The sequence below is a fragment of the Bombyx mori genome, chromosome 15, assembly GCF_030269925.1.
Source record: "Bombyx mori chromosome 15, ASM3026992v2".
NCBI classification, from domain to species: Eukaryota; Metazoa; Arthropoda; class Insecta; order Lepidoptera; family Bombycidae; genus Bombyx; species Bombyx mori.
The window spans coordinates 2,677,469-2,700,896 of record NC_085121.1 but is presented as its reverse complement, the minus strand read 5'-3'; the positions used below and the strand labels follow the sequence as shown (position 1 = coordinate 2,700,896).

The window sequence follows — 23,428 nt, the reverse complement described above, 5'->3', positions numbered from 1 at the left end:
TTTTCTGCATAACTAGCGGTAGGCAGCTGTATGTAGGCCTTGACTCCTGATGGAACCATTTATTGATTTGTCACCCGTGTGAGCATCTATGCTAGTAGAAATAACGTAATCGTCTTAATATATTATAAATCTAAATCGTACCTTTGCTTTTTACAACTTTGAACTTGCTTTAAAAAAAAGCAAAGCCAATCTAATTTTACCCTATTAAAAAAAAACATAATTTCTTCAAACCCTAATACTTTCCACAGAAGTTATTTTCCAAAAGTCCATCTAGGTAGTATCTATGGAATTTGCAATCACATTAAAATATCCACACGAAAATTGCAACTTTATATTTTAGCTACCACGGATAGAGGAGCTGTCGATGCAATCCTTACGTACCTCAGTACAGGTTTAGACGCATTATAAAAAATCTTAATTGCATTATTGCTACAACAGAACCAGTACCAATTAAAACCAAAACATGAATTAAAAATGTAGGCAATACAAAATCTGTTGTAGATTGTTAATTAAAAAATTACGATAGAGTACAGAAAATAAAACATCTATCCCAACGAATTTCTCAAGTCATCAGTCTTCATTGAAATACATTTGAGTCTGAAATTATTTACTCATAGAGCACCTTTCTTCATCCTTTCACCTCTCACAAATCGCCTAGCTTTAATCTATGACGCAAGCGGCCCCAACTGCACTACCGCTCCGAAAACCGGTTGAAAAAAAAAGTGGCCACAAAATGCAAGTAGTAGATATTTAATTTTCGAACGGATTACGTAAAATACTAACATGAATATTCAAATCAATTATTTTAACGCCCCGAAAATGGATACAGAAATTGTTGGCTCGTTATGGTAGCGAGTCTGTTCGTCTTTTTATTCACATCACTGTCTTGGATTAGAAAGTCTAAAGAAAGAAAAACAATTATATTAAATATAAGTACACTGGATATATGTTTGTACATAATAGGATGTATATGATCACTTTTTATTGATCAATGTTGCATGCTCTTTAATAAAAAAAAGATCAGTTGAAAATAAACCGAAATTCTCATTGCCACTCATTCTTTATTTCCATGATCCGTCCTTAAACCACTAATACTATGTAATTGGCAAATTAAAATGTTTGTATTTGTAATATAAGAATTACATAATATTTTGTTGTCTAGATGTTTTAAATGTGGACTTTTTTGTTGAACTTTCCAGACAAAAGCTCATGGATCTAGGATTTTCTCTTGTGTAATTAGTGTCGGAAATGTTAACATACCACTTACGGTTATGTCCTGAAATTCAGATTATATCTTTTTTTTTTTTTTATTGCCTAGATGTGTGGACGAGCTCACAGCCCACCTGCCGTTAAGTGGTTATTGGAACCCATAGACATCTACAACGTAAATGTGCCACACACCTTGAGATATAAGTTCTAAGGTCTCAGTAGTTACAACGGCTGTCCCACCCTTCAAGCCGAAACGCATTACTGCTTCACGGCAGAAATAGGCGGGGCGGTGGTACCTACCCGTGCGGATTCACAAGAGGTCCTACCACTAGTAATTACACAAATTATAATTTTGCGGGTTTGATTTTTATTACACGATGTTATTCCTTCACCGTGGAAGTCAATCGTGAACATTGATAAGTACGTATTTCATTAGAAAAATTGGTAGCCGCCTGCGGGATTCGAACACCGTTGCATCGCTATATACGAATGCACCGGACGTCTTATCCTTTAGGCCACGACGACTTCAAATATCCAATAAATATAATCGTAGTTCCCAATTGATCTAGATCGGCGTGCCAAAATTTAAAATCAATAAAACACCTAATTTTCGATAGATATCGAATAGTAAAATAAATGTTGCGATAATAAAATAAAAATTTATGGACCTATCGTACTTATAAAATAGTGAAAGATTCAACGCCTGTAAATTTTGTAGGTTTACTGTTATTGTTATGATATCGATGTACCGAACAATCATTAAAATTTTATGCCGTGAATAGTAGAATTCTATGGAATGCTACAACATACTTTCTGTTTGAGATTATGTAGGTTTTTTTTCAATCGACATCAGTATAGTCTCTTACAAAAATTTAATTATGTATGTAGTTTATTTTTTGCATTTGGGAATAGAGATTCCAGATTATCCCGGTCATCGTTCTCGTCGAACTTGTCGCTTGCAACGAAGGGCTCGACGAGTAAACTAACCCTCGGACATAGTCCACTGAGTTTCTCGCCGGATCTTCTCAGTGGGTCGCGTTTCCGATCCGGTGGCAGATTCTGCGGAGCACGGCTCTTGCTAGAGTTCGTGTTAGCAACGTCATCAGGTTTGAGCCCCGTGAGCTCACCTACTAGTTTGCAGTAGGCAGCGGCTTGGCTCTGCCCCTGGCATTGCTGAAGTCCATGGGCGAGGGTAACCACTCACCATCAGGTGGGCCGTATGCTCGTCTGCCTACAAGGCCAATAAAAAAATAAAAAGGCGACGCTGATATAGCCTCCTAAGGCTATCAGTATAGTGGGAACAAAAAAAACCAGATTATTTGGCCTCTTTTGAAATACATGCAAATTCATAGATGAAGTTAGCTAATATAGCTAGCTGTAATAGGTAAACGTAATATAATTCGAGGACTAATTTTGCAGTTGAAAAGATGATTTCTCATAATTTGATCAGATTACGGCTGACTCTTAAACTGTAAATTGTAGTTTTGAAATGCATAATTAATGTAATTTTTCTTCGTAATTTCCCAAATATTATCGTTTTATGTATTGACAGATACTGCCAATGCAAATATGTATTTTTTATGTAGAAAATCGTCGTGTTTTCATGGTAATAAGTAATGTCGACAGCACAATTAACCCATACCTAGATGATTTTCACAAACGGAAAACATCTGTTCAAAATAATAAGGACGTTCATTTTTTCTTTGAACGTTCAGAATCCTGAAAAATATTAAGACGCCAAACACATACCGTTCTACTATAAACATTAGAACAATGAAATTTTATTAAAACCACAACCAATAACAGGTCACTGCAGGCGTCCCGCTGCCTCGATAATTTAATTTTTAATAACAGTACCGTCCGTATGTGTTTATCGATTTTAATCGGCACAAAGGCTGCCCATCCCTAATTACTTCATAACTCTGTGTTGTGCAAACTTAAAATTATATTGCGGCTCACAATTTATTTTACCTTTGAATTAAGTATATTATTGTGAATTATATAAAATTATTGACAAGCCTTAGAGGGAAAAAGGAATACTCTGCAAGGACGCCGTTTGTATGTTTATATTAAAATGCAAAAGTGAAATGTTTTTAGAAAATCATTGTGACAACACTGCTTATACGCGAACTGTCAAAAGTCAAATACAATAGTGAAACGGAAATTAATTCAGTGTCGCAGGGGCTTTATAGGTTGATAGACTTAAAATAAATATACCGTTTTTTACGTTCTACTTGGAGAACTTCAAAATTAACCGGAACATGTGTCACATCTTTTTTCAGATCTCGTTTAATCAATTTTCCTCCTAATTTGTCCGATAACCTAAGGGACTCACAAGATGATAGGTGAGCTCACCGACGCAGCCTGAGAGTTTATTAGCATTGGCAAGAGCGGTGCTTCGCTGAATCTATCACCGTATCTAAATCACACTCGACACTAGCAACAACGGTATCGGAAGTAGCCAATTGTCCTCATAAAAGATGAAGAAGTGTGAATAATTGATTACTAGTGGCCAGTTTCACCAGGACAGGTGGACGAGCAAAGGCTCAGCCAGGAGGGCTGCCCGAGCGCCTCCAAAGGAGACCTAACATCTCAAAGCTGCTTTACGAATGAATCTACTACCGGAATCGGAATCGCGACCCACTGAGAAGATCTGACGAGAAACTGCGGGCTGATGCATGGGCTGGGTTGCTCGTCTAACTCTGTGCCGAGTTCGACGAGCCCGCATATCGGCCCACGATCGATCGGCCCACCTGGTGTTAAGTGGTTACTTGTTTAAATGCAAGCTCATGTTGAAAAGTCGTAAACGAGATTCAGGCATCTGTCAAATATCTTGTGTTTTATGATGGCTAACGCCACAGTCCCATGGCAATTTAAGATCTGTTTTTCGATGCTCATGCTCAGTGGTGGATTTACACTAGGGGCAGTCGGGGCAAGTGCCTAGGGCGGCAAATTTTTTAAAGTAAAAAAATTTTTTTAGTCTTATCAAGATTGCTCAATATAATTAATTAATTCTAATAATTAATCATTTTCTTTTTAATTAATAATTCAAGAAATTCAATTCATCCATCATTTGTGAATTATAATTTTTACACTTTTAAATTAAAAGGTAAAAATTAATAATCTAAATGATTTAATCAATTTATTTCCTTGGAGATTTAAAATAATCATCGATTTTTCTATTTTCTGTAATTAAAGAAATGTAATTAATTAGTTTTCTTTATGTAATATAATTATGAGCCACCCTTAGTCAAATTTTATAATTGTTAGAAAAAAAACAAATATTTATTTTTGTTTTTGGAATATATGACATATGATACATTTTCCGCGATTAATTAGTTATTTTAATTTTGAACTGTAAAATATATTAATTATAAGTTTAGGTAAAATTCTAGTATTGGGGTGGATTTTTTTCCGTGCCCAGGAGCGGCATTAAGTTTAAATCCGGCCCTGCTCATGCTTATAGTCTCGATTTTTTAAATTGCTTTTTTCTATTCATAATTTTAGTAGGTACAACATTACACTAGCAGTTCAAGTCCTTGAGTAAATGGCTAGGCCATATGGAGAAACAAACTGAAGTAAATTATGACGTATGTGTTTAAAAACTTAGGGTACCTACTAAAGTACGGAGCAGAATCACTGTGCGTGAAAAGGTGTTTGTCGAAAAGCGATTAATTAGGGTGGCGCCACCATAGCAAGCGGTGAAATTTTAAAGATAGCGCCAAAATCTTACTAAATTTCTCAACCCAAGATACTTCACTCCTTTTACCAATGTAAAACGCATATCATAGTTTAAGCTACGCTAGGTTATCATTACTTTGTTGAGTTTGTTGGTTTTGTCAGTTTTTCAACTTGTCCCCCGTATAAGATTTTTCTTCGGACCTGTCCATCATATTTCCCCATTTCTCAATAACTTGACTATGTAACCTATCTGTGGTAAGGTAACAATAAAGAAAGAACAGTTTGGGTTTCATTTAAGTGTTTTATTGTTTTTAATTAACAAATGTTTTGTTCAGATAACCATTTTCAGGAATCTTATTTTATTAAATACCTAATATGTATATATTTTTGTGAATTAAAATGTTAATAAATAATGTCACTAAAATATAGGTACTTTATACCTTAAACGAAAATAATTAAATATTTACTAAAACCACCATCAAAAATGTAATTCTTGAATTAAAAAAGCAGTTTAACTAGGTTAAATAAGTGTTGTAAATAAAATTTGTTTCTTTTTTAAGTGCTAATATGTACACAATTTTTCATTAATTCCAACTTTAATAATAATATCATCATCATCATCATCATCAACAGCCCAGTCATCCACTGCTGGACATAGGCCTCTCCCAATCTACACCACTGAGCCCGGTCTGCGGCTCTCCTCATCCACTTCTTGCCGGTCACCGTGCGGAGGTCATCGCACCATCTAGCCAGGGGGCGTCCCACGCTACGTCTTCCGCTGCGCGGTCTCCACTCGAGAACTTCGAGAAAGAATAATAATATGTTCTAACTAAAATAAAAAAAATTCCATATAAGAAAATAAAGTGTTGAGTTTTGCTATTAGATGCAAGTATGGTTAAGTAATGCAAAGCCGATTGTAATGAATATTATATAGGTACTCAATGTCATAAGCGACGGCCTAATGCCAGAGCCAATTAGCTACCTCGCACTCCATATGTTGCTTATCCACAGATGTCTTCCGAACCAGAGCAATAAAAGAATCAATATTTTATATACAGTGCAATGTAATTGGCTGCATTCAAAACAATCACTAATATTCTTTGGTTAACATTCAAATTAACATATTGCTATTATAACTGCTCAGGCTTTTAATAACATTTTGCATCTATACCATACTGACATAATATGCTTTATCTGCCCAACATTAATGGAAGTCTCTTTGCCAATAATTACCAAACTATGCTCTGCACATCAGTTCCAAATAATGTAAATATTAAAATAACTTAAAGCATTTTATAGAGGGAAGATTTGAAATTATATTTTATTTTCAGAAACTAACTTTCCCCAAGAAACATTTACTCCATTTTATTTCAAATCAAACATTTATTTCACTGCCAGAATGCAAAAAAACCCTAATCTATCACAGTAGGTGATAATGAATTAATATCCTCATATTGTATGATAACAGAGCTTTCTTTTTTTACTTGTATCTTTTTAGTAAGAGCTTTTGGTCCAGATTCTCCGTGTCCATGTTTCTTTCTCATGTGATCATTAAGATATCGTTTCCTGTAGAAACTTTTCTCACACAACGTGCATTGGAATTGTTTATCAGTATGACGTTTTTGATGCAGAAGATATGTTTCTTCATTCTCCAAAAACACTCCGCATACCAAACACGGTATGTTAGCACCCGTGTGTTTCGCTCTGTGCTTCTTTATCGTTTCATTCTTGTTTGCTACGTATTCACATAAATCACATTTATAAACTTTGCTATCCTTAAAATGTACATTTCTTTTGTGGTTACACAGATCTGATATAGTGTAGTATCTCGATCCACATATTTCACATGACAACGTTTTAATATCAGCATGCCTTTGCATGTGCACTTTCAATGTTTTCTTCGTTTTGAATATTTTATTACATATTACACACTGTTGATTCTTTTCTGAGTGACCTTTTAAATGTTTGTAGAACTTGTTTCGACCTTTAAGGTATTTTCCGCATACATGACAAGTGCCTTCTACTTTATAAAGCTTGTGGACATTTTCTTGATGACTGCTAAGTGAACTATGTTGGGTGAATGTCTTTAAACATATAGAACATGTGAACGGTCTCTCACCACTGTGACATAAGTAGTGATTCATCATATCTTTAACTCTGATCGATTTATAATCACAATCCTTACAGTAGAACATGCGGTTTTTACCTTCGCCCTCAATCCTAATGAATTTGGCCACAGTACAACTAGCAGGACTTATTTTCTTGTGTAAATTATATGCTTTAAATGATTTGAACTGACGTTTGCATCGTTCACACTTTAAATAGCTGCTCTGGTGGGCCCTTTTCCAATGTACTCTCAGCTTGCATTTACTTTTAAATAACTCTCCACAATCATGACATTCTAAACTCAAATCATTGGCTCTGCTCTTTTTAATATTCTTGTCTTCAATTTCAAATTCGGTCTCAACACTGTTTTCATGAAACGATGTATCAAATTCACAGTTATTGTCAAATGATAATTCCTCCTTTATATCTACTTTCGGAATCAAAGGGTTCTTAAATGTATCGTTAATTAACGTGAAATAGGAATGTTCACATTTTTGTTTGAACTTTACAGCCTTTTCCAGTTCGTGAAAACACTCGTTGCAGATACAGTCGGGTAAGGAGTCACCTTTAACTATTTCTACTTTTGCGATTGATATTATCAAATCCGATATCGCGCGACCGTTTTCTACATGGAACAATGACAAGCAATCATCACTCGGGTAACATCCCAAACAAACACGACAAACTTTAAACGAATTCTTGTTATCTTCTTCCATACTGGATACAATATTCAATATAAACTGTTACGTTTTTGTATCCATTTTATTTACACTACATTGTGTGACAATTGTTTTCTATGAATTGGCATTGTTAAATTTACATTTACATTTGTTTTTACTATAATACACAAAATGTGACTCTAATGTCTAGTGTTTATATTTTTATTTTTTTTTTTTTTTTTTTCTCCCATTTCTTGGCCTGCACGGTTTGTGCGTCAGCCACGCAAAAAGGTTAGGAAGTGTGTTAATGGATTTATTTTTTGGATTTGAATTTGGAACGGAATTTGGAAAAAGGATCAGGTATATATATTATATAAACTAAGTACATAAATGGTTACAATTTTATATTATTATGAAAAATGAAACTAGCTAATATTCTATATACATCAATATTGATATTAGATAAAAGGATAGAAATTGAAGTAGGAAAAGGAATTTTAATGGACAAAAGTGAGGAAATAAAAGCGGAACGGTCATTTCGAGGACAGGCAAAGAATATATGATTAAAATCCCCAACGTCATTGCCACACTCACATATATCGCTAGGCAAAAGGTTAAGCCTTGCCAAATGCAAGGGAATGCATGCATGGCCCAGCCTCATGCGAATAAGGGTCGATGTGATAGCTTTACCAAACGTCAGATTTGAAAACCACGGTTTAGGAGGTATATCCACTTGGATCGTGCTGTAATATCGACCTTTAGTCTGTCTTGAAGAACGCCAAATGTGAGTCCAAGAATTCAATAACTGGAATTTAGGAAGCAGAGCTAAATCACAACAAAAGCTTTTGTACGGAACCAAATCTCCATCATTGACCGCAGCTTTGGCAAGGCTATCGGCCTTGGCATTGCCAAAGATACCCGAGTGCCCCGGAATCCAAGCAAAGGAAACTGTGTAATTTTTGATGCAACATTGATACAATAAATCACGACATGCAATAATCACAGGATGATTATTTCGGTTACTGTTAAAAGGAAAACGTTCCAAGGCTTGGAGGGCACTTTTAGCGTCAGTTAAAATTATTGACTTTTTAAGCTTCATCATTAAAATGTACTCCAGAGACTTCAGAAGACCAAAACATTCTCCAGTAAATACTGAAGTCTCTGGAGGCAATTTTATTTTCTGAACAATGCCAAACTGTTGATGGAAAATGCCGACCCCCACACACTCCTCGGGACCGGGTTTGGAGGAATCGCTAAAAATTAAATGACAATTTTTCCATCGGCTGTCACTGTCAATAATATCAACAAATTTGGCATTGATAGAAAGATCTTGTTTACTTAGGCCGAAATCAAACATAATAGATGGATTTAAAGTTAGGGCATCATAGTTAACACAAAATATTGGAAGGAATTGTGATCTATGTGTAGGAGCTTGAAGAGCTAAGTACTTTTGGAGACTAACAATAAGGCATGGCGGCGATTTATGAGCCCAGTACGGATAATCCATACATTCCAGCAGAGACCGTAACTTAGTGTAAAGAGGATGATTATAAACTTGGAATGCTCTAAATAGAAACCGGTCACAAAGAAATTGTCGTCTGAGGTGCAGGGGGGCTTCAGAACATTCGACCTGCAAAGCGTTAATAGGGCTCGAACGCATAGCCCCAGCAATTATTCTCAGAGCCTTAGACTGGATAATGTCTAACTTATGGAGAGCTACTGCATTACAGGGTTCAAGTATAAATGTTCCATAGTCCAAAATACTCCTTATTAGGGCATTATACAAAAGCTTTAGAGAGAAAGGGTGGGCTCCCCACCAAACTCCAGAGAGGCAACGCAATATATTTAGAATCTTCTCACATTTATCACTTATATAGTAGCAATGAGGGCTTCCTGTAAGTCTTGAGTCTAAAATTACCCCAAGAAATGTTGCTTCACTTTTAACAGGAACTCTAATGTTATTATAAAATACAGACACTGATGGAGGAAGCCTCATACGTGAAAATAAGACTATAATACTTTTAGGAACTGAAAGGCTTAGAGAGTTATTGTCAAGCCAAACTTTTAGCAACTTAAGAGAATATGTGACAGTATCAGACATGTTGTCAATAGAATCACCAGAGACATAGAGGAGTAAATCATCTGCATATTGGAGTGTGTTAACTTTACCCCTAAGGGAGGCTTCCAGATCATGAGAATATATATTGTAAAGTAAGGGACTTAAAACGGAGCCCTGGGGTAAACCTTTCCAGACAATACGGGATTGATAAGAGTCTTCTGATATTACTTTAAGCATTCTACCAGAGAGAAGATTGATTATGAAACTTATGAAAATTTGTGGGATATTCAAATTAATCATTTTTTGTTTCAGAACCGAAAGGTTGACATTATCATAGGCTGCAGACACATCTAAGAATGCTGCTAACACAGACTTATTGTATGAAAATGCCAATCTTATGTCTGTCATAAAAATGCTGAGACTATCCATCGTACTCCTACCTTTCCTAAATCCAAACTGGTTAGGAGATAGTAACCCTTTACTCTCAATAAACCATTCTAGTCTATTTTTAACTAGATGTTCGCAAATTTTGGAAATCACTGAAGCTAATGCAATTGGTCTGTATGATGATGGATCATTAATGGGTTTGTTGGGCTTATGTATTGGGATAACTTCATGGATTTTCCATGATGGAGGAATATTACCTGATGTTAAGATTGAATTAATTAAACTGAGAAAATAAGAAAGGCAGGAGTCGTTCAGGTTTTGAAGAAAAGAATATGGAATTCCATCACAACCCGGGGCTGAGTCCCTAAGCCTTGAAAGAACCCCTTTGAGTTCTGAAAGGCTAAAGGAAATGAATGAATCGCTACTATCATGCTGGGAGAGGAGAGAAGGCTGTGAGTCAGAAGAAATATTATCTATAGACGGGACAAATGGTGGAGCTAATTTGTCAAGAAACAAATCAACTGTACTACTATCCATGAAAGGAGACCTTGGAGGTTTGAAAGCGGATCTGAATCTACGAATATTTTGCCAAACTTGAGATGGAGAAATTTCTGGTGAAATTGAGGCACAAAAAGATTTCCAGCTATTGAATCTTTTTTGTTTTAATAATTTACGAGTTTTAGTTATAAGATTACTAAGAATATTAAAATTTTGTGTTGTAGAATTTTCTCTGTAATTTTCTTCAGCTATCTTTCTCTCAGCTATCGCAGCAGAACACTCACTGTCCCACCAAGGAGGTGATGGAATATACCCATTTCCACTATTGTTTTTTATAGGAAAAACTTCCTCAGCAGCTTGTAGTAGGGCCCGTGTAAAAGCTTCAGCACAAAGATGATTACTGCTGTCATTTAGTGGAGGTATGGTTGATAAATTTTGTTGAACTTTATCTCCAAATAATGACCAGTTGGCATCCTTAAGTCTATATTTTAGCCGGGGAGGGGCCTTTGATGTCTTTTCACAAATTTTTTGAGGAAATGATACCATTAGTGGAAAGTGATCGCTTCCATATGAAGACGATAGAGGCCACCAGTTTAATGTAGGAGCAAGTGAGGGACTACAAAGGGTAAGATCTGGTGCACTAATACCCTCATGGGGCTGTGTTCTTCTAGTAGGACAACCAGAGTTTAAAAGACATAAATTATTATCATCTAAGATGTCTAAGATTCTAGCCCCATAATGATCAGACTTAGAACTTCCCCACATAGAATGTTGTGCATTGAAATCTCCCATAACCAAAATAGGGCGCGGGAGGGAAGATAGGATGCTACGAATATCGTCAAAGACTTCATTGGAAGGGTGAGGTATATACATATTTACAAAACAGATATTATTTACACTAGCAGCAATAATAGAAAATTTATCACTGTGATTAGGGATGGGTAAGTGGACAAAGGGCACACCTCCCCTAAGAATTAGTGCCACTCCACCATACCCATCTGTTCTGTCTTCTCTAAGACAGACATGTCCTGGAATTCTAAAATTGAATCCAGGACGAAGCCAAGTCTCTTGAAGAGAGACTGCAAATGGTTTGTAACTATTCAATAAAAAAATTAAGTCACTTTTTTTACTATTAATACTCCGGCAATTCCATTGAATCACCAGAGACTGGTTTCGTGGATGGTCCTGACTGTCCATTAGTTAAAAAAGTTTTTGAAGAAACGGCATCGTTGGACGGTATTTTAATTATGTTCGATTGTGAAAGGTACTGAATTATAGAAATGATGAGATCCTTTGTTATTATTTCTGACAAATCATTGTAATTTTTGAGACAACCTGTAGAAAAGGAAGGAATGTTGCTGTAATCTTGGATAAGCTCTGCATGCGCTTTTTGATCATATCCCTTACTAGAATTTCTGGGACGAGCTTTGGGTTTCAAGAATACTGTTTTCTTATATGATTGAGTCGGACTCTTAAAAGGGCTTGTTAAATTATAGGGGCTTGAATAAGTCATAGTTGGACCCGAAGGGGCTGATGAAGCAGAAGCAACAATGTCAGCATAAGATTTTGAAACTGGTGGATAGACTTTACTTGCTTCTGAATAGGATATAGAGTTTCTAGCCATTGTTTCTTTTATAGCTTTCTGCCTAGCATACTCCGGGCATTTTTTGTCTGTTGCGAAATGGGAACCAGAACATAAAATACACACAGCATCATCTCTTTCCGTCTCGCAACTTATACCTGAATGATTGTCACCACATTTGTAACACCTTGGAGTGCCTCTGCATTGCATTTTGGTGTGACCAAAACGGCAGCAATTAAAGCATTGCAGCGTGGGGTAAATATAAAGCTCTACAGGTAGGGAGTTAAAACACATAAAGACCCTGGGAGGTAACACCTTCCCATCAAAGGTCAAAACTACGGTCTCAGTTGGAACAAACTTGGGTGTCTCGCCGTCATAAACCTTTCTATTTAGTCTCCTAACTTTCAGAATGCTTCCACAGTTCTGCGGAAGCTCTATATTTTCTATAACATCTTTCTCGTCCCAGTCACATGGAACACCTCTCACTATTCCCATGCGGGTGATAGTGAAGGCCGGAATAAAAGCTTTATATTTATTATCATCAAGAGATTTGTGATTTAGAAATGAGTTAGCCTCCTGAAATGTTTTAAATTGAAATGACAACCTATTCCTTCCAATTTTTTTTATGCTTCCCTCTACAATGCTTTTTATTGAATTTTTTTTTAGAAAGAATCCAAATTGTACTGGATGTATAGATCCAGTTTGATTAGGTTGTAAAATTTTTTGAATATGTACATCATAAGGCGCAGGGTCTGACGCCTGGTAAAGCAGCCTAGCAGTGCGAGGGTTACTCGTAATGTTTTTAGAGTTAGCAACCTCATTATGATGGATTTCAGTGATTTTATCATCTGACTCAAGTACTTTAGGTATAACATTATCCTTTATATCATTAGGGGAAAGTTGGCAATCTGGTAGATCTGTATGTTTGTGATTCCTTCTCTTTTTTTGGTTTCTAGTTGATATTCTCTTTCTTTTAACGGATTTAATGTTTTCCGAACAGTCTGTATCTATAATGGAACCTTCCGTTTCCATTCCCGAAGCATCTATTGTAACTACATGAGACACCTGGAGGGATGTCCCTCCAGGGTCTTCGGGCTCCAACATGGAGGCCAAGAAAAAAATACTATTTACATATAATACAATAAGATGACTTACCAGGCGAAGAAAACAAACTAAAACTATAAATAATCAATACTACTAATATATATACACTTTACAACTTAACTGATCCTGTAATATTAAATTAATTTAATTTTCAAAAGTTTAGCCAAAAAAAAGACGCCCGCTTAATTCAACACTTCCCGCGCTTTTTCGGTAGGTACTTTAGGTGTCATTTTTATTTTTTATTTAACTTGGTGTTTGTCAAAAGTATATGTAAGCTAACGTCAAGTGTCAATGTCGTAACTCTTAGAGAGAAGTTGCATTTTTCCAGATGGTAAGGCGAAGAGATTTTAAGCATTCTGTGTATGAAAAACTAGCGGCGAACACTTTTTTAATTTTTTTTATTGCTTAGTTGGATCGACGAACTCACAGCCGACATAGTGTTAAGTGGTTACCGGAGCCTATAGACATCTACAACATAAATGCCGCCATACGTCTTGAGATATGAGTTCTAAGGTCTCAAGTATAGCTACAACGGCTACCCACACCCTTCAAACCGAAACGCATTACTGCTTCACGACAGAAATAGGCAGGGCGGTGGTATCTACCCGGGCGGATCCACAAGAGGTCCTACCACCAGTAAAAAGATAAGATGGGAGGAAATAAATTCTCAGTGAAAGGTGATTATTTTTTTGACTTTTTCAGTGGACTTTATTTCATTTCCGCTCATAACATTTATGAACTTTTAAAGTTTTAAGCCTGAAGAAAAACTAAATATACAAAATAAAACAATTCAATCTTCACTTCTCACGTTCCCGCCAAAAGTCTGTCATAACACTCATTATCATTACTGTTTCTTTTTAAATTATTATCATCTAAGATGTCTAAGATTCTAGCCCCATAATGATCAGACTTAGAACTTCCCCACATAGAATGTTGTGCATTGAAATCTCCCATAACCAAAATAGGGCGCGGGAGGGAAGATAGGATGCTACGAATATCGTCAAAGACTTCATTGGAAGGGTGAGGTATATACATATTTACAAAACAGATATTATTTACACTAGCAGCAATAATAGAAAATTTATCACTGTGATTAGGGATGGGTAAGTGGACAAAGGGCACACCTCCCCTAAGAATTAGTGCCACTCCACCATACCCATCTGTTCTGTCTTCTCTAAGACAGACATGTCCTGGAATTCTAAAATTGAATCCAGGACGAAGCCAAGTCTCTTGAAGAGAGACTGCAAATGGTTTGTAACTATTCAATAAAAAAATTAAGTCACTTTTTTTACTATTAATACTCCGGCAATTCCATTGAATCACCAGAGACTGGTTTCGTGGATGGTCCTGACTGTCCATTAGTTAAAAAAGTTTTTGAAGAAACGGCATCGTTGGACGGTATTTTAATTATGTTCGATTGTGAAAGGTACTGAATTATAGAAATGATGAGATCCTTTGTTATTATTTCTGACAAATCATTGTAATTTTTGAGACAACCTGTAGAAAAGGAAGGAATGTTGCTGTAATCTTGGATAAGCTCTGCATGCGCTTTTTGATCATATCCCTTACTAGAATTTCTGGGACGAGCTTTGGGTTTCAAGAATACTGTTTTCTTATATGATTGAGTCGGACTCTTAAAAGGGCTTGTTAAATTATAGGGGCTTGAATAAGTCATAGTTGGACCCGAAGGGGCTGATGAAGCAGAAGCAACAATGTCAGCATAAGATTTTGAAACTGGTGGATAGACTTTACTTGCTTCTGAATAGGATATAGAGTTTCTAGCCATTGTTTCTTTTATAGCTTTCTGCCTAGCATACTCCGGGCATTTTTTGTCTGTTGCGAAATGGGAACCAGAACATAAAATACACACAGCATCATCTCTTTCCGTCTCGCAACTTATACCTGAATGATTGTCACCACATTTGTAACACCTTGGAGTGCCTCTGCATTGCATTTTGGTGTGACCAAAACGGCAGCAATTAAAGCATTGCAGCGTGGGGTAAATATAAAGCTCTACAGGTAGGGAGTTAAAACACATAAAGACCCTGGGAGGTAACACCTTCCCATCAAAGGTCAAAACTACGGTCTCAGTTGGAACAAACTTGGGTGTCTCGCCGTCATAAACCTTTCTATTTAGTCTCCTAACTTTCAGAATGCTTCCACAGTTCTGCGGAAGCTCTATATTTTCTATAACATCTTTCTCGTCCCAGTCACATGGAACACCTCTCACTATTCCCATGCGGGTGATAGTGAAGGCCGGAATAAAAGCTTTATATTTATTATCATCAAGAGATTTGTGATTTAGAAATGAGTTAGCCTCCTGAAATGTTTTAAATTGAAATGACAACCTATTCCTTCCAATTTTTTTTATGCTTCCCTCTACAATGCTTTTTATTGAATTTTTTTTTAGAAAGAATCCAAATTGTACTGGATGTATAGATCCAGTTTGATTAGGTTGTAAAATTTTTTGAATATGTACATCATAAGGCGCAGGGTCTGACGCCTGGTAAAGCAGCCTAGCAGTGCGAGGGTTACTCGTAATGTTTTTAGAGTTAGCAACCTCATTATGATGGATTTCAGTGATTTTATCATCTGACTCAAGTACTTTAGGTATAACATTATCCTTTATATCATTAGGGGAAAGTTGGCAATCTGGTAGATCTGTATGTTTGTGATTCCTTCTCTTTTTTTGGTTTCTAGTTGATATTCTCTTTCTTTTAACGGATTTAATGTTTTCCGAACAGTCTGTATCTATAATGGAACCTTCCGTTTCCATTCCCGAAGCATCTATTGTAACTACATGAGACACCTGGAGGGATGTCCCTCCAGGGTCTTCGGGCTCCAACATGGAGGCCAAGAAAAAAATACTATTTACATATAATACAATAAGATGACTTACCAGGCGAAGAAAACAAACTAAAACTATAAATAATCAATACTACTAATATATATACACTTTACAACTTAACTGATCCTGTAATATTAAATTAATTTAATTTTCAAAAGTTTAGCCAAAAAAAAGACGCCCGCTTAATTCAACACTTCCCGCGCTTTTTCGGTAGGTACTTTAGGTGTCATTTTTATTTTTTATTTAACTTGGTGTTTGTCAAAAGTATATGTAAGCTAACGTCAAGTGTCAATGTCGTAACTCTTAGAGAGAAGTTGCATTTTTCCAGATGGTAAGGCGAAGAGATTTTAAGCATTCTGTGTATGAAAAACTAGCGGCGAACACTTTTTTAATTTTTTTTATTGCTTAGTTGGATCGACGAACTCACAGCCGACATAGTGTTAAGTGGTTACCGGAGCCTATAGACATCTACAACATAAATGCCGCCATACGTCTTGAGATATGAGTTCTAAGGTCTCAGTATAGCTACAACGGCTACCCACACCCTTCAAACCGAAACGCATTACTGCTTCACGACAGAAATAGGCAGGGCGGTGGTATCTACCCGGGCGGATCCACAAGAGGTCCTACCACCAGTAAAAAGATAAGATGGGAGGAAATAAATTCTCAGTGAAAGGTGATTATTTTTTTGACTTTTTCAGTGGACTTTATTTCATTTCCGCTCATAACATTTATGAACTTTTAAAGTTTTAAGCCTGAAGAAAAACTAAATATACAAAATAAAACAATTCAATCTTCACTTCTCACGTTCCCGCCAAAAGTCTGTCATAACACTCATTATCATTACTGTTTCTTTTTGTATTCTATGCACCGTTTATTGTAATGTCTGTTATGTTATTCCATGGAGTTAATAAGTACCTACAACTGTTATTCAGTCTTAGTGCTTCTTTTTTTTTTTTTTTTTTTTTTTTTTTTTTTTTTTTTTTTTTTTTTTTTTTTTTTTTAACGCTGGGGAATCCATTTACGGATACCCGGTCGAGGGGGGTAACGGACCGGGTTATGTCGGACTCCGGCGCCTCCTGAGAGGAAGAAGGGGAGAAGAGAAGGACCGAGGTCCTTCACCTCCCCCAATTTCTCACAGGAGACTACGCCTTGAAAAAGGCGCGCGAAGCACTTGCCCCGCAGAACGACTACCGACTAAACCCCATCGAGCTCCACCACACCGACTACACGAAACTTACGGTACCGCGATGCGCGCCGAAAGTCTCGCCTTAGACGGTACCCGTACTGATGTTAAGACGGGATTTCATCCCCGGGAAAATCCCGTAGAACCTCGTCTCGGGAGACACACCGTGAGCGGCGCACAGGAGCCACCTTGCACCGCTTCACCACCGGACCAACAGTCGAGTGCCGGGCGCCCCCGCACCCGGCACTCGATAGTCCCTACGAGGGCTGAGCGGCGGCCTCTCGCACGCGCCGTCCACCCCGCCTTCTGCGCTGAGGAGCGGAAGAGGGATCCCATTCCCTTTCGCGCTCCTCAGCCTCACGAAGCGCCATGACCAAGTCACAGAACCCAGCCATGGCCTCCCACGAACTCCGGTCCTCTACCATACGGGCGACGATAGCCCTCAAAGAGAGGTCCTGCCCCAACACCGTGACGAGGTTTCGCCGCGGGTGCTCCCACCGTGGGCACGCTTCTAGCGCGTGCTGGGCGTCATCGTTCGGGTGCCCGCACTGGTGGCAGCCCGGATGTGGCTCCCTTCCGCAGACTCTCCACAGATACCTCCCGAAGCATCCATGCCCCGAAAGGACCTGGGTGAGGCGAAAGGAGAGCTCACCGTGTCGCCGGTCCGACCATGTCTCCAGCACAGGCACCAGTGCCTCGAGCGTGCGCTGACGAGTGGCTGAAGTTCGGCCGAGCTCCTCTAGCAAGCGCTCTCTCCATTTGGCATACGCCAGACCACGCGCAGCACGCCTCCATCGATCGACAACCGACGGGCCGGGTGTCCGTTCCCGAGTCGAGGACTGTGTTCTCCGTCGGTATGTCGCGGCCAAGATTTCGGCCTCGAGGTCCCACGGTAAGGATCCGGCGAGGGCACAGGCCACATCCTGAGAGATGGTACGGTACCCCCTGATGACCCTCAACGCGAGCGCCCGCTGAGCTCTGAGCAGCAGAGCCGCGTTTCGCGCGGTAAGTGCGGGCGACCACACGGGAGCACCGTACAGGGCCATACTGCGCACCACCCCCAGGTACAGTCGCCGGATACCGGCGCTGCATCCACCGGTGTTGGGAAGAAGACGGGTCAGCGCACCCGCCGTCCCCATCAGCCTTGGAACCAGCATTTTGAAATGGTGGTCGAATCTCCATTTACTGTCCAACACAAGGCCCAAATACTTGAGCTTCGGCTGGACAGCAATGGTGACACCCCCGACTACGAGATTCGCGCCTTGAGGCGGCCCCTCCCGAGCCGAGTGGAAGCACACTGCTTCGGATTTATGAAGGGCCACCTCGAGGCCGAGTCTCTTTATTCGACTCACCACAGTCGCCACACCTGCTACAGCCAGGATGGCTGCTGACCGGTAGTCGTCTCCGCGGGCCGTCACCAGCGTGTCGTCAGCGTAGCAAACCACTTCGACGCCACGCAGGTTAGCCCCACGGAGGACCCAGTCGAAGCCTATATCCCACAGGAGCGGACCCAGTACCGACCCCTGTGGAACTCCCCGCGACACTGTTTTCCGTCCCCACCCACTCCGCTCGGGGAAGATTACAGCCCGCCCTGAGAGATAATCTTCGATCAGATTGCGGAGACCGGTGGGCACGCGGTGAAATCGTAATGACTCCATGATCGTACTCCAGGGGATCGTGTTGAAGGCGTTGGCTATATCGATTGACACAGCCAATAGCACGCCCCCCCCAGAGCACGCCTGGTCGGTAAGGTCACGGACGCGCAAGACCGCGTCCACGGTCGACCGACCTCTCCGGAAGCCAAATTGGTTGGACGCTAGATTCGGCCCAATATTCTCCAGGTGCTGAACAAGACGCTCGGCAACGATACGCTCAAGGAGCTTACCGGCCTCGTCCAACACGACTATCGGGCGATACCCGGAGGGCTCATCTCTAGGGCGACCGTCCTTTGGGATGAGCACCAGCCGGCCCGTACGCCACGGCTCCGGGAACCTGCCCTCTCGGAGGCACTTGCTAAAAAGCCTTCGAAGTGCAGGTCCCAAACCATCTTCAGTTAGGGCCAGAGCCCATTCCCTGCTCGACAGACCGTCAGGGCCGGGCGCCGTGCGCTTCGAGCGCATCTTCGCCACCACCGCCTTGAATTCCGCCTGGGACACACCTTCCAGCTCTCCGCCGTCAGCGACCTGCACCGCTGCCATTACAGGAGGGATGAAAGCCGTTTCGGATGAGACCGGAAATAGACCCCCGACCACCCGGTGCAAAGTCTCGGGCGGCAGTGTGCTGGTCGTAGGGGGAGCCCAAGGTCGAAGCGCATTGCGCGCCAGCCTGTAGGGCCGCCCCCATGGATCTCGATCGAGCGAGGCGAGTAGATCGTTCCAGGCGGCTTCCTTTGCCATTCTGATGGCCACGCAAAGGGCCCTCACCGCTGTCCTGTACACTACGTAAAGGCGGTCTTGCTCCTCCGGGTCTCGATGCATCCTTCGACGTCGGCTCCGTTGGTACGCACGACGACTGACGTTGCACGACTGGCGCAGGTTGGCGATTTCCTCAGTCCACCAATACACGCGGCGCTTAGAGGCGAGAGCTCTGATGCGGGGCATGGCGGCATCACACACCCGCGACATGGCCTCGCGCATACGCTCCGCCCCCACGCGTACGTCCATCGGCTCGCCAAGTGAGTCGAGGCGCCACGCCTGGACGACAGCCGCCTCGTGAAGCCGCTCGACATCTAGGCGCTTCTGGGCCCAACGAGGACCCTCCGCGCCTCCACCGAAGAATGAAGACGTTGACACCGCTCCTGGGGTCACAACGATGCTGAAACGTATGTAGCGGTGGTCGGAAAGCGTCTCCTCACCAACCATCACCGCCCAACCGCGGATGCGACACGCGACGTCCGGCGATGCGAACGTGACATCCACCACGGACCCGCCTAAACGTCTCACGCATGTGAATTCCGTGCCGCGGTTGAGTATGACGAGACCGCTTTCGACCAGCCACTCCTCCAGCGCCCTTCCTCTGGGGCACGTCCTCGAGGAACCCCAAGCCGATGATTTGGCATTGAGGTCCCCGAGAACAAGCATCTGCCGGGAGTGCGACCTCCTAGTGACGCGGCTGAGCTCAAGGAGGAGGCCTTCAAACTCAGCAAGTGTCCTGTTGGGGGAGAAGTATACTCCCACCACGATCATTTCGGCCCAGAGGACGGCGACGAAGCTGCGACCCCTCTCAACGACGGCGAACTCGGGCGGAGCGCCCACACAACTACGACGAATAATGGCAACCCGGCCGTCAAGGTCAGCTGCCCAATCGGGACCCGTAAGGACCCGGTATGGCTCCCTCCACCATGCTCTGAAACAAAAGGTCTTGAGCCCTGGCGGAGTGATTGAGATTCCCCTGGAGAACACGAAGGACGTCTGTCATGACTGGGCGTCCATCGGTGTCGCCGAGGCCATACCGGGCCGACTCCGCGCGCTCTCAAGCGTGGCGAAATCCTGCCGTCGTTGTCTCTGTCTCGGGGGCTTGGCGCAAGCCTTGCCCCCGGAGACGTGGTCCGCCGGTCTGCCAGCAGAGACACAAACGGTGCAGTGCGGCGCCAGCGAGCAGCCAGAGGCCACGTGACCGGCCTGGCCGCACCGGTAGCAATCCCGGCTGCGGTCAACTGACGACGGGCAACGTGCGCTCACGTGGCCCAGCTCGTGGCACCGAAAGCACTGCAGCCTCCTGGCCTCCAACAAATGAGCGCGGAGTACGCTCCAGCCAATCCTCAGCTTGGGGACTGCTGCGATTTTCGCAGCTGTTGAGACCGGGCATCGAACTAAGACTTGGCCCATCCCGCCTGGACCGGACTTTATTTCCCCGACCTTGATACTCTCAGGCGGGCACCCCCCGATTTTGGCGAGCTTATCGGCGATCTCCTCACGCGACACCGAGTCTTCGAGGCCACTGATGCGCATCGCTGCAGTCACCGATGGCCTGGAGATCTCGACGCCCTCTGCGGGCAGAATTTCTTTCAGCCTATTCGCCAGGAGATCGGCCTTCTCCACTTGATCGCCTCCATCTACCACCAGGACCTTGGCACCGGTTAAAGAGGACCGAATCCTCTGGACCGGGATGCCTAACGATTCTAGGTCGATCTTTGCCCTCGCTTCCGCAAGGACGGACCGATATGTAAGGCCGCAGCTTGCGGCTTCTGGCTGTAGTTTTAATACCACAGCCTGAGAACGCGGAGCTCGAAGCCGCTTCTTCGTCCTCTTCTTTGAAGACGGTGCTTTCTCCTCCGGTGGAAAAGCTGCGACTGTTCTCACGGCCTCCCCCCTTGACTTAGCACCCCTACGGGTGACCGTGGACCAGCTTTCGGTTAAAACAACTGGAGCCGGAGGGAAGGCACCCAGTTCGGACAGGGGTGCTAGCACCGTGGTCTTGCGTCTAGGGCCTTGTGTCTTCTTATTCGCGGAGGGCGGCAATGCTGCTTGTACCGATGTTGATTCCAGCGTAGCATCAACGATGAGAGGAGGGTCTGGCGATTTCTCACAGGTCTTCCGTCTATCCGCCGCCAGGGGTGGCCTGATGCGAGGCTCCGGGGGCAGCCGCATCTCTAGACTCGCAAAGCGAGCGTCAACCATGGTGCCGACGGCACGCATAATGCGTTGGACACGTAGCTCCTCCTGGTCCTCTGTCGTGGTGGTTGAAGCTGGGGCTGGGGTTTCGACTGGGTTGGACAACGTCAAAGCCCGTGAGATGCGTGCCAGCTCCTTGCGTACCTCCTGCAGCTCCTGTCGGAGCTGTAAAATCTCCTCCTGCTGACCGGCGTTTACCGCTTGCAGCCTTTCCGTCTCTTGGGCCGCGGGACGGTTCGCCAGCTCTTCTGTGACCTCCATTATTGTCACCGCCAATTCCTTTAGGGCACGTTGATACGTACTCTTCAGGTTGCCGGGCTTACTGCATACCTTCAGGGCCATCGCGGCACTCTCCTTCAGACGACACTCAGGATCCTTTTTAGGGCTCCCTTCCGTGGCTTTTGCGCTTCTTACTTCGCGCATACTACTCATGCTACCGGTGGCCTTTATCTCAGAGCGCTGAGTTTTAAGACACGTCTGTTTGTCCGCAGTCAGACCAGTGGTCGGCAGACGACCACGCCCTCTCTTTGATTGCGGCATGACACCACCTTTGCCAGTTGAGGCGGCTCCGTCAGAGCCGGAACTGCTTCCAAGCTCGTCACTACTGATCGTCAGTACTCTTTTTCGCTGTCTGCGTGTCGGCGAAGAGCGGGCCGACGATTGGGCCGACCCAGCTGTGGCCATGCTATCGTCCGACACGAGAGCGGTTCCGGACGATCTCCCTTCATTGTCCTTAACGAACCCTATAGCTACTACGTCCTTCGCGGACTCGTTCTTCCTACTTATGTCCTTCCCGGACCCTGCTCCTTTTTTGACGCCGTCCTTCCCGGACCTTATCTCAGTGCAGTTTGTGCCCCCCCCAGAATACGAGGGGCTGCGCACTACCGACGAGTCAGTAGTACGGAGGGATTCTCCCGCTTGGCGGGTACCCTCCTGGGGTATTACTCTTTGCAAACTGGACATCTTCATTGGTTTCCCTTTGTTTTTTGCCCGGGGTGCGGTCCCCTGGGACACCCTAGCGACCGGTCGCCCACCGGCCATGCATCCTCTCACCGGGTGTCAAAGCTTAGGATTAGGATTGAAATGAAAAGAAGAAGAAAATAAAACAAATAAAACCAAAAATAAAAACCAAAGGCGAAGAAAGACAGGATAGAGAATAACACAAAATGATAAACCAAACAGTAAAACGAAGAAAGTTACAGATTACAAATCAAAATATTAAAACAAATGAAGATAACAAAAAGACAGTAAAGAAATCAACGAAATAATCAAAGGGAAAAGGACAAAATTTGGAGGCCCACGCATCTCCAGGAGGACCACCCTTCAACAAGTGAAGGGGGAGGAGAGCTTGGAACCCCCGGAGCTGGTTTTGGTCCACGTCGTTCGGTCTCTCTCGTTGTAATAGAACGAGAGAGACCGGACGATACCCCTGGGAATAGAGCCCAGAGGCCCGTTATCCGCCACCTACGGACGCGCCCGGTAGAAGTCCAGCAACT

At 42.4% G+C, this 23,428-nt stretch overlaps 3 protein-coding genes across 3 annotated transcripts; all 3 read right to left on the bottom strand.

The window, feature by feature from the left end:
• Nucleotides 1–5,171: 5,171 nt before the first annotated feature.
• LOC134198682 (zinc finger protein 62 homolog) lies at nt 5,172–7,712 on the bottom strand. Its single transcript, XM_062672410.1, has 2 exons — nt 5,873–7,712; nt 5,172–5,719 (listed from the first exon to the last, which is right to left on the bottom strand). The coding sequence occupies exon 1, from the start codon at nt 7,710–7,712 to the stop codon at nt 6,303–6,305; it is 1,410 nt and encodes a 469-aa protein (XP_062528394.1). The 3' UTR covers nt 5,172–5,719; nt 5,873–6,302.
• LOC101743837 (uncharacterized) lies at nt 5,172–13,285 on the bottom strand. Its single transcript, XM_038015868.2, has one exon. It carries the CDS (start codon nt 13,283–13,285, stop codon nt 11,732–11,734), a length of 1,554 nt encoding a protein of 517 aa, XP_037871796.2. The 3' UTR covers nt 5,172–11,731.
• Nucleotides 13,286–14,421: 1,136 nt separating this feature from the next.
• On the bottom strand, nt 14,422–22,895 carry LOC119629545 (uncharacterized). Its single transcript, XM_038015660.1, has 5 exons — nt 20,771–22,895; nt 18,903–20,686; nt 18,345–18,539; nt 14,783–15,605; nt 14,422–14,543 (listed from the first exon to the last, which is right to left on the bottom strand). Exons 1-5 carry the CDS (start codon nt 22,893–22,895, stop codon nt 14,422–14,424), a joined length of 5,049 nt encoding a protein of 1,682 aa, XP_037871588.1.
• Between the last annotated feature and the right edge of the window lie 533 nt (nt 22,896–23,428).

Coding starts and splice junctions, on each gene's coding strand:
- LOC134198682 (XM_062672410.1), bottom strand. CDS start 7,712: ATGGAAGAAGATAACAAGAATTCGTTTAAAGTTTGTCGTGTTTGTTTG.
- LOC101743837 (XM_038015868.2), bottom strand. CDS start 13,285: ATGTTGGAGCCCGAAGACCCTGGAGGGACATCCCTCCAGGTGTCTCAT.
- LOC119629545 (XM_038015660.1), bottom strand. CDS start 22,895: ATGTCCAGTTTGCAAAGAGTAATACCCCAGGAGGGTACCCGCCAAGCG. Junction 20,687..20,770: donor GAGCGCGCGGAGTCGGCCCG/GTATGGCCTCGG, acceptor TCACTCCGCCAG/GGCTCAAGACCTTTTGTTTC. Junction 15,606..18,344: donor TGGCCCTGTACGGTGCTCCC/GTGTGGTCGCCC, acceptor AAAACATTTCAG/GAGGCTAACTCATTTCTAAA.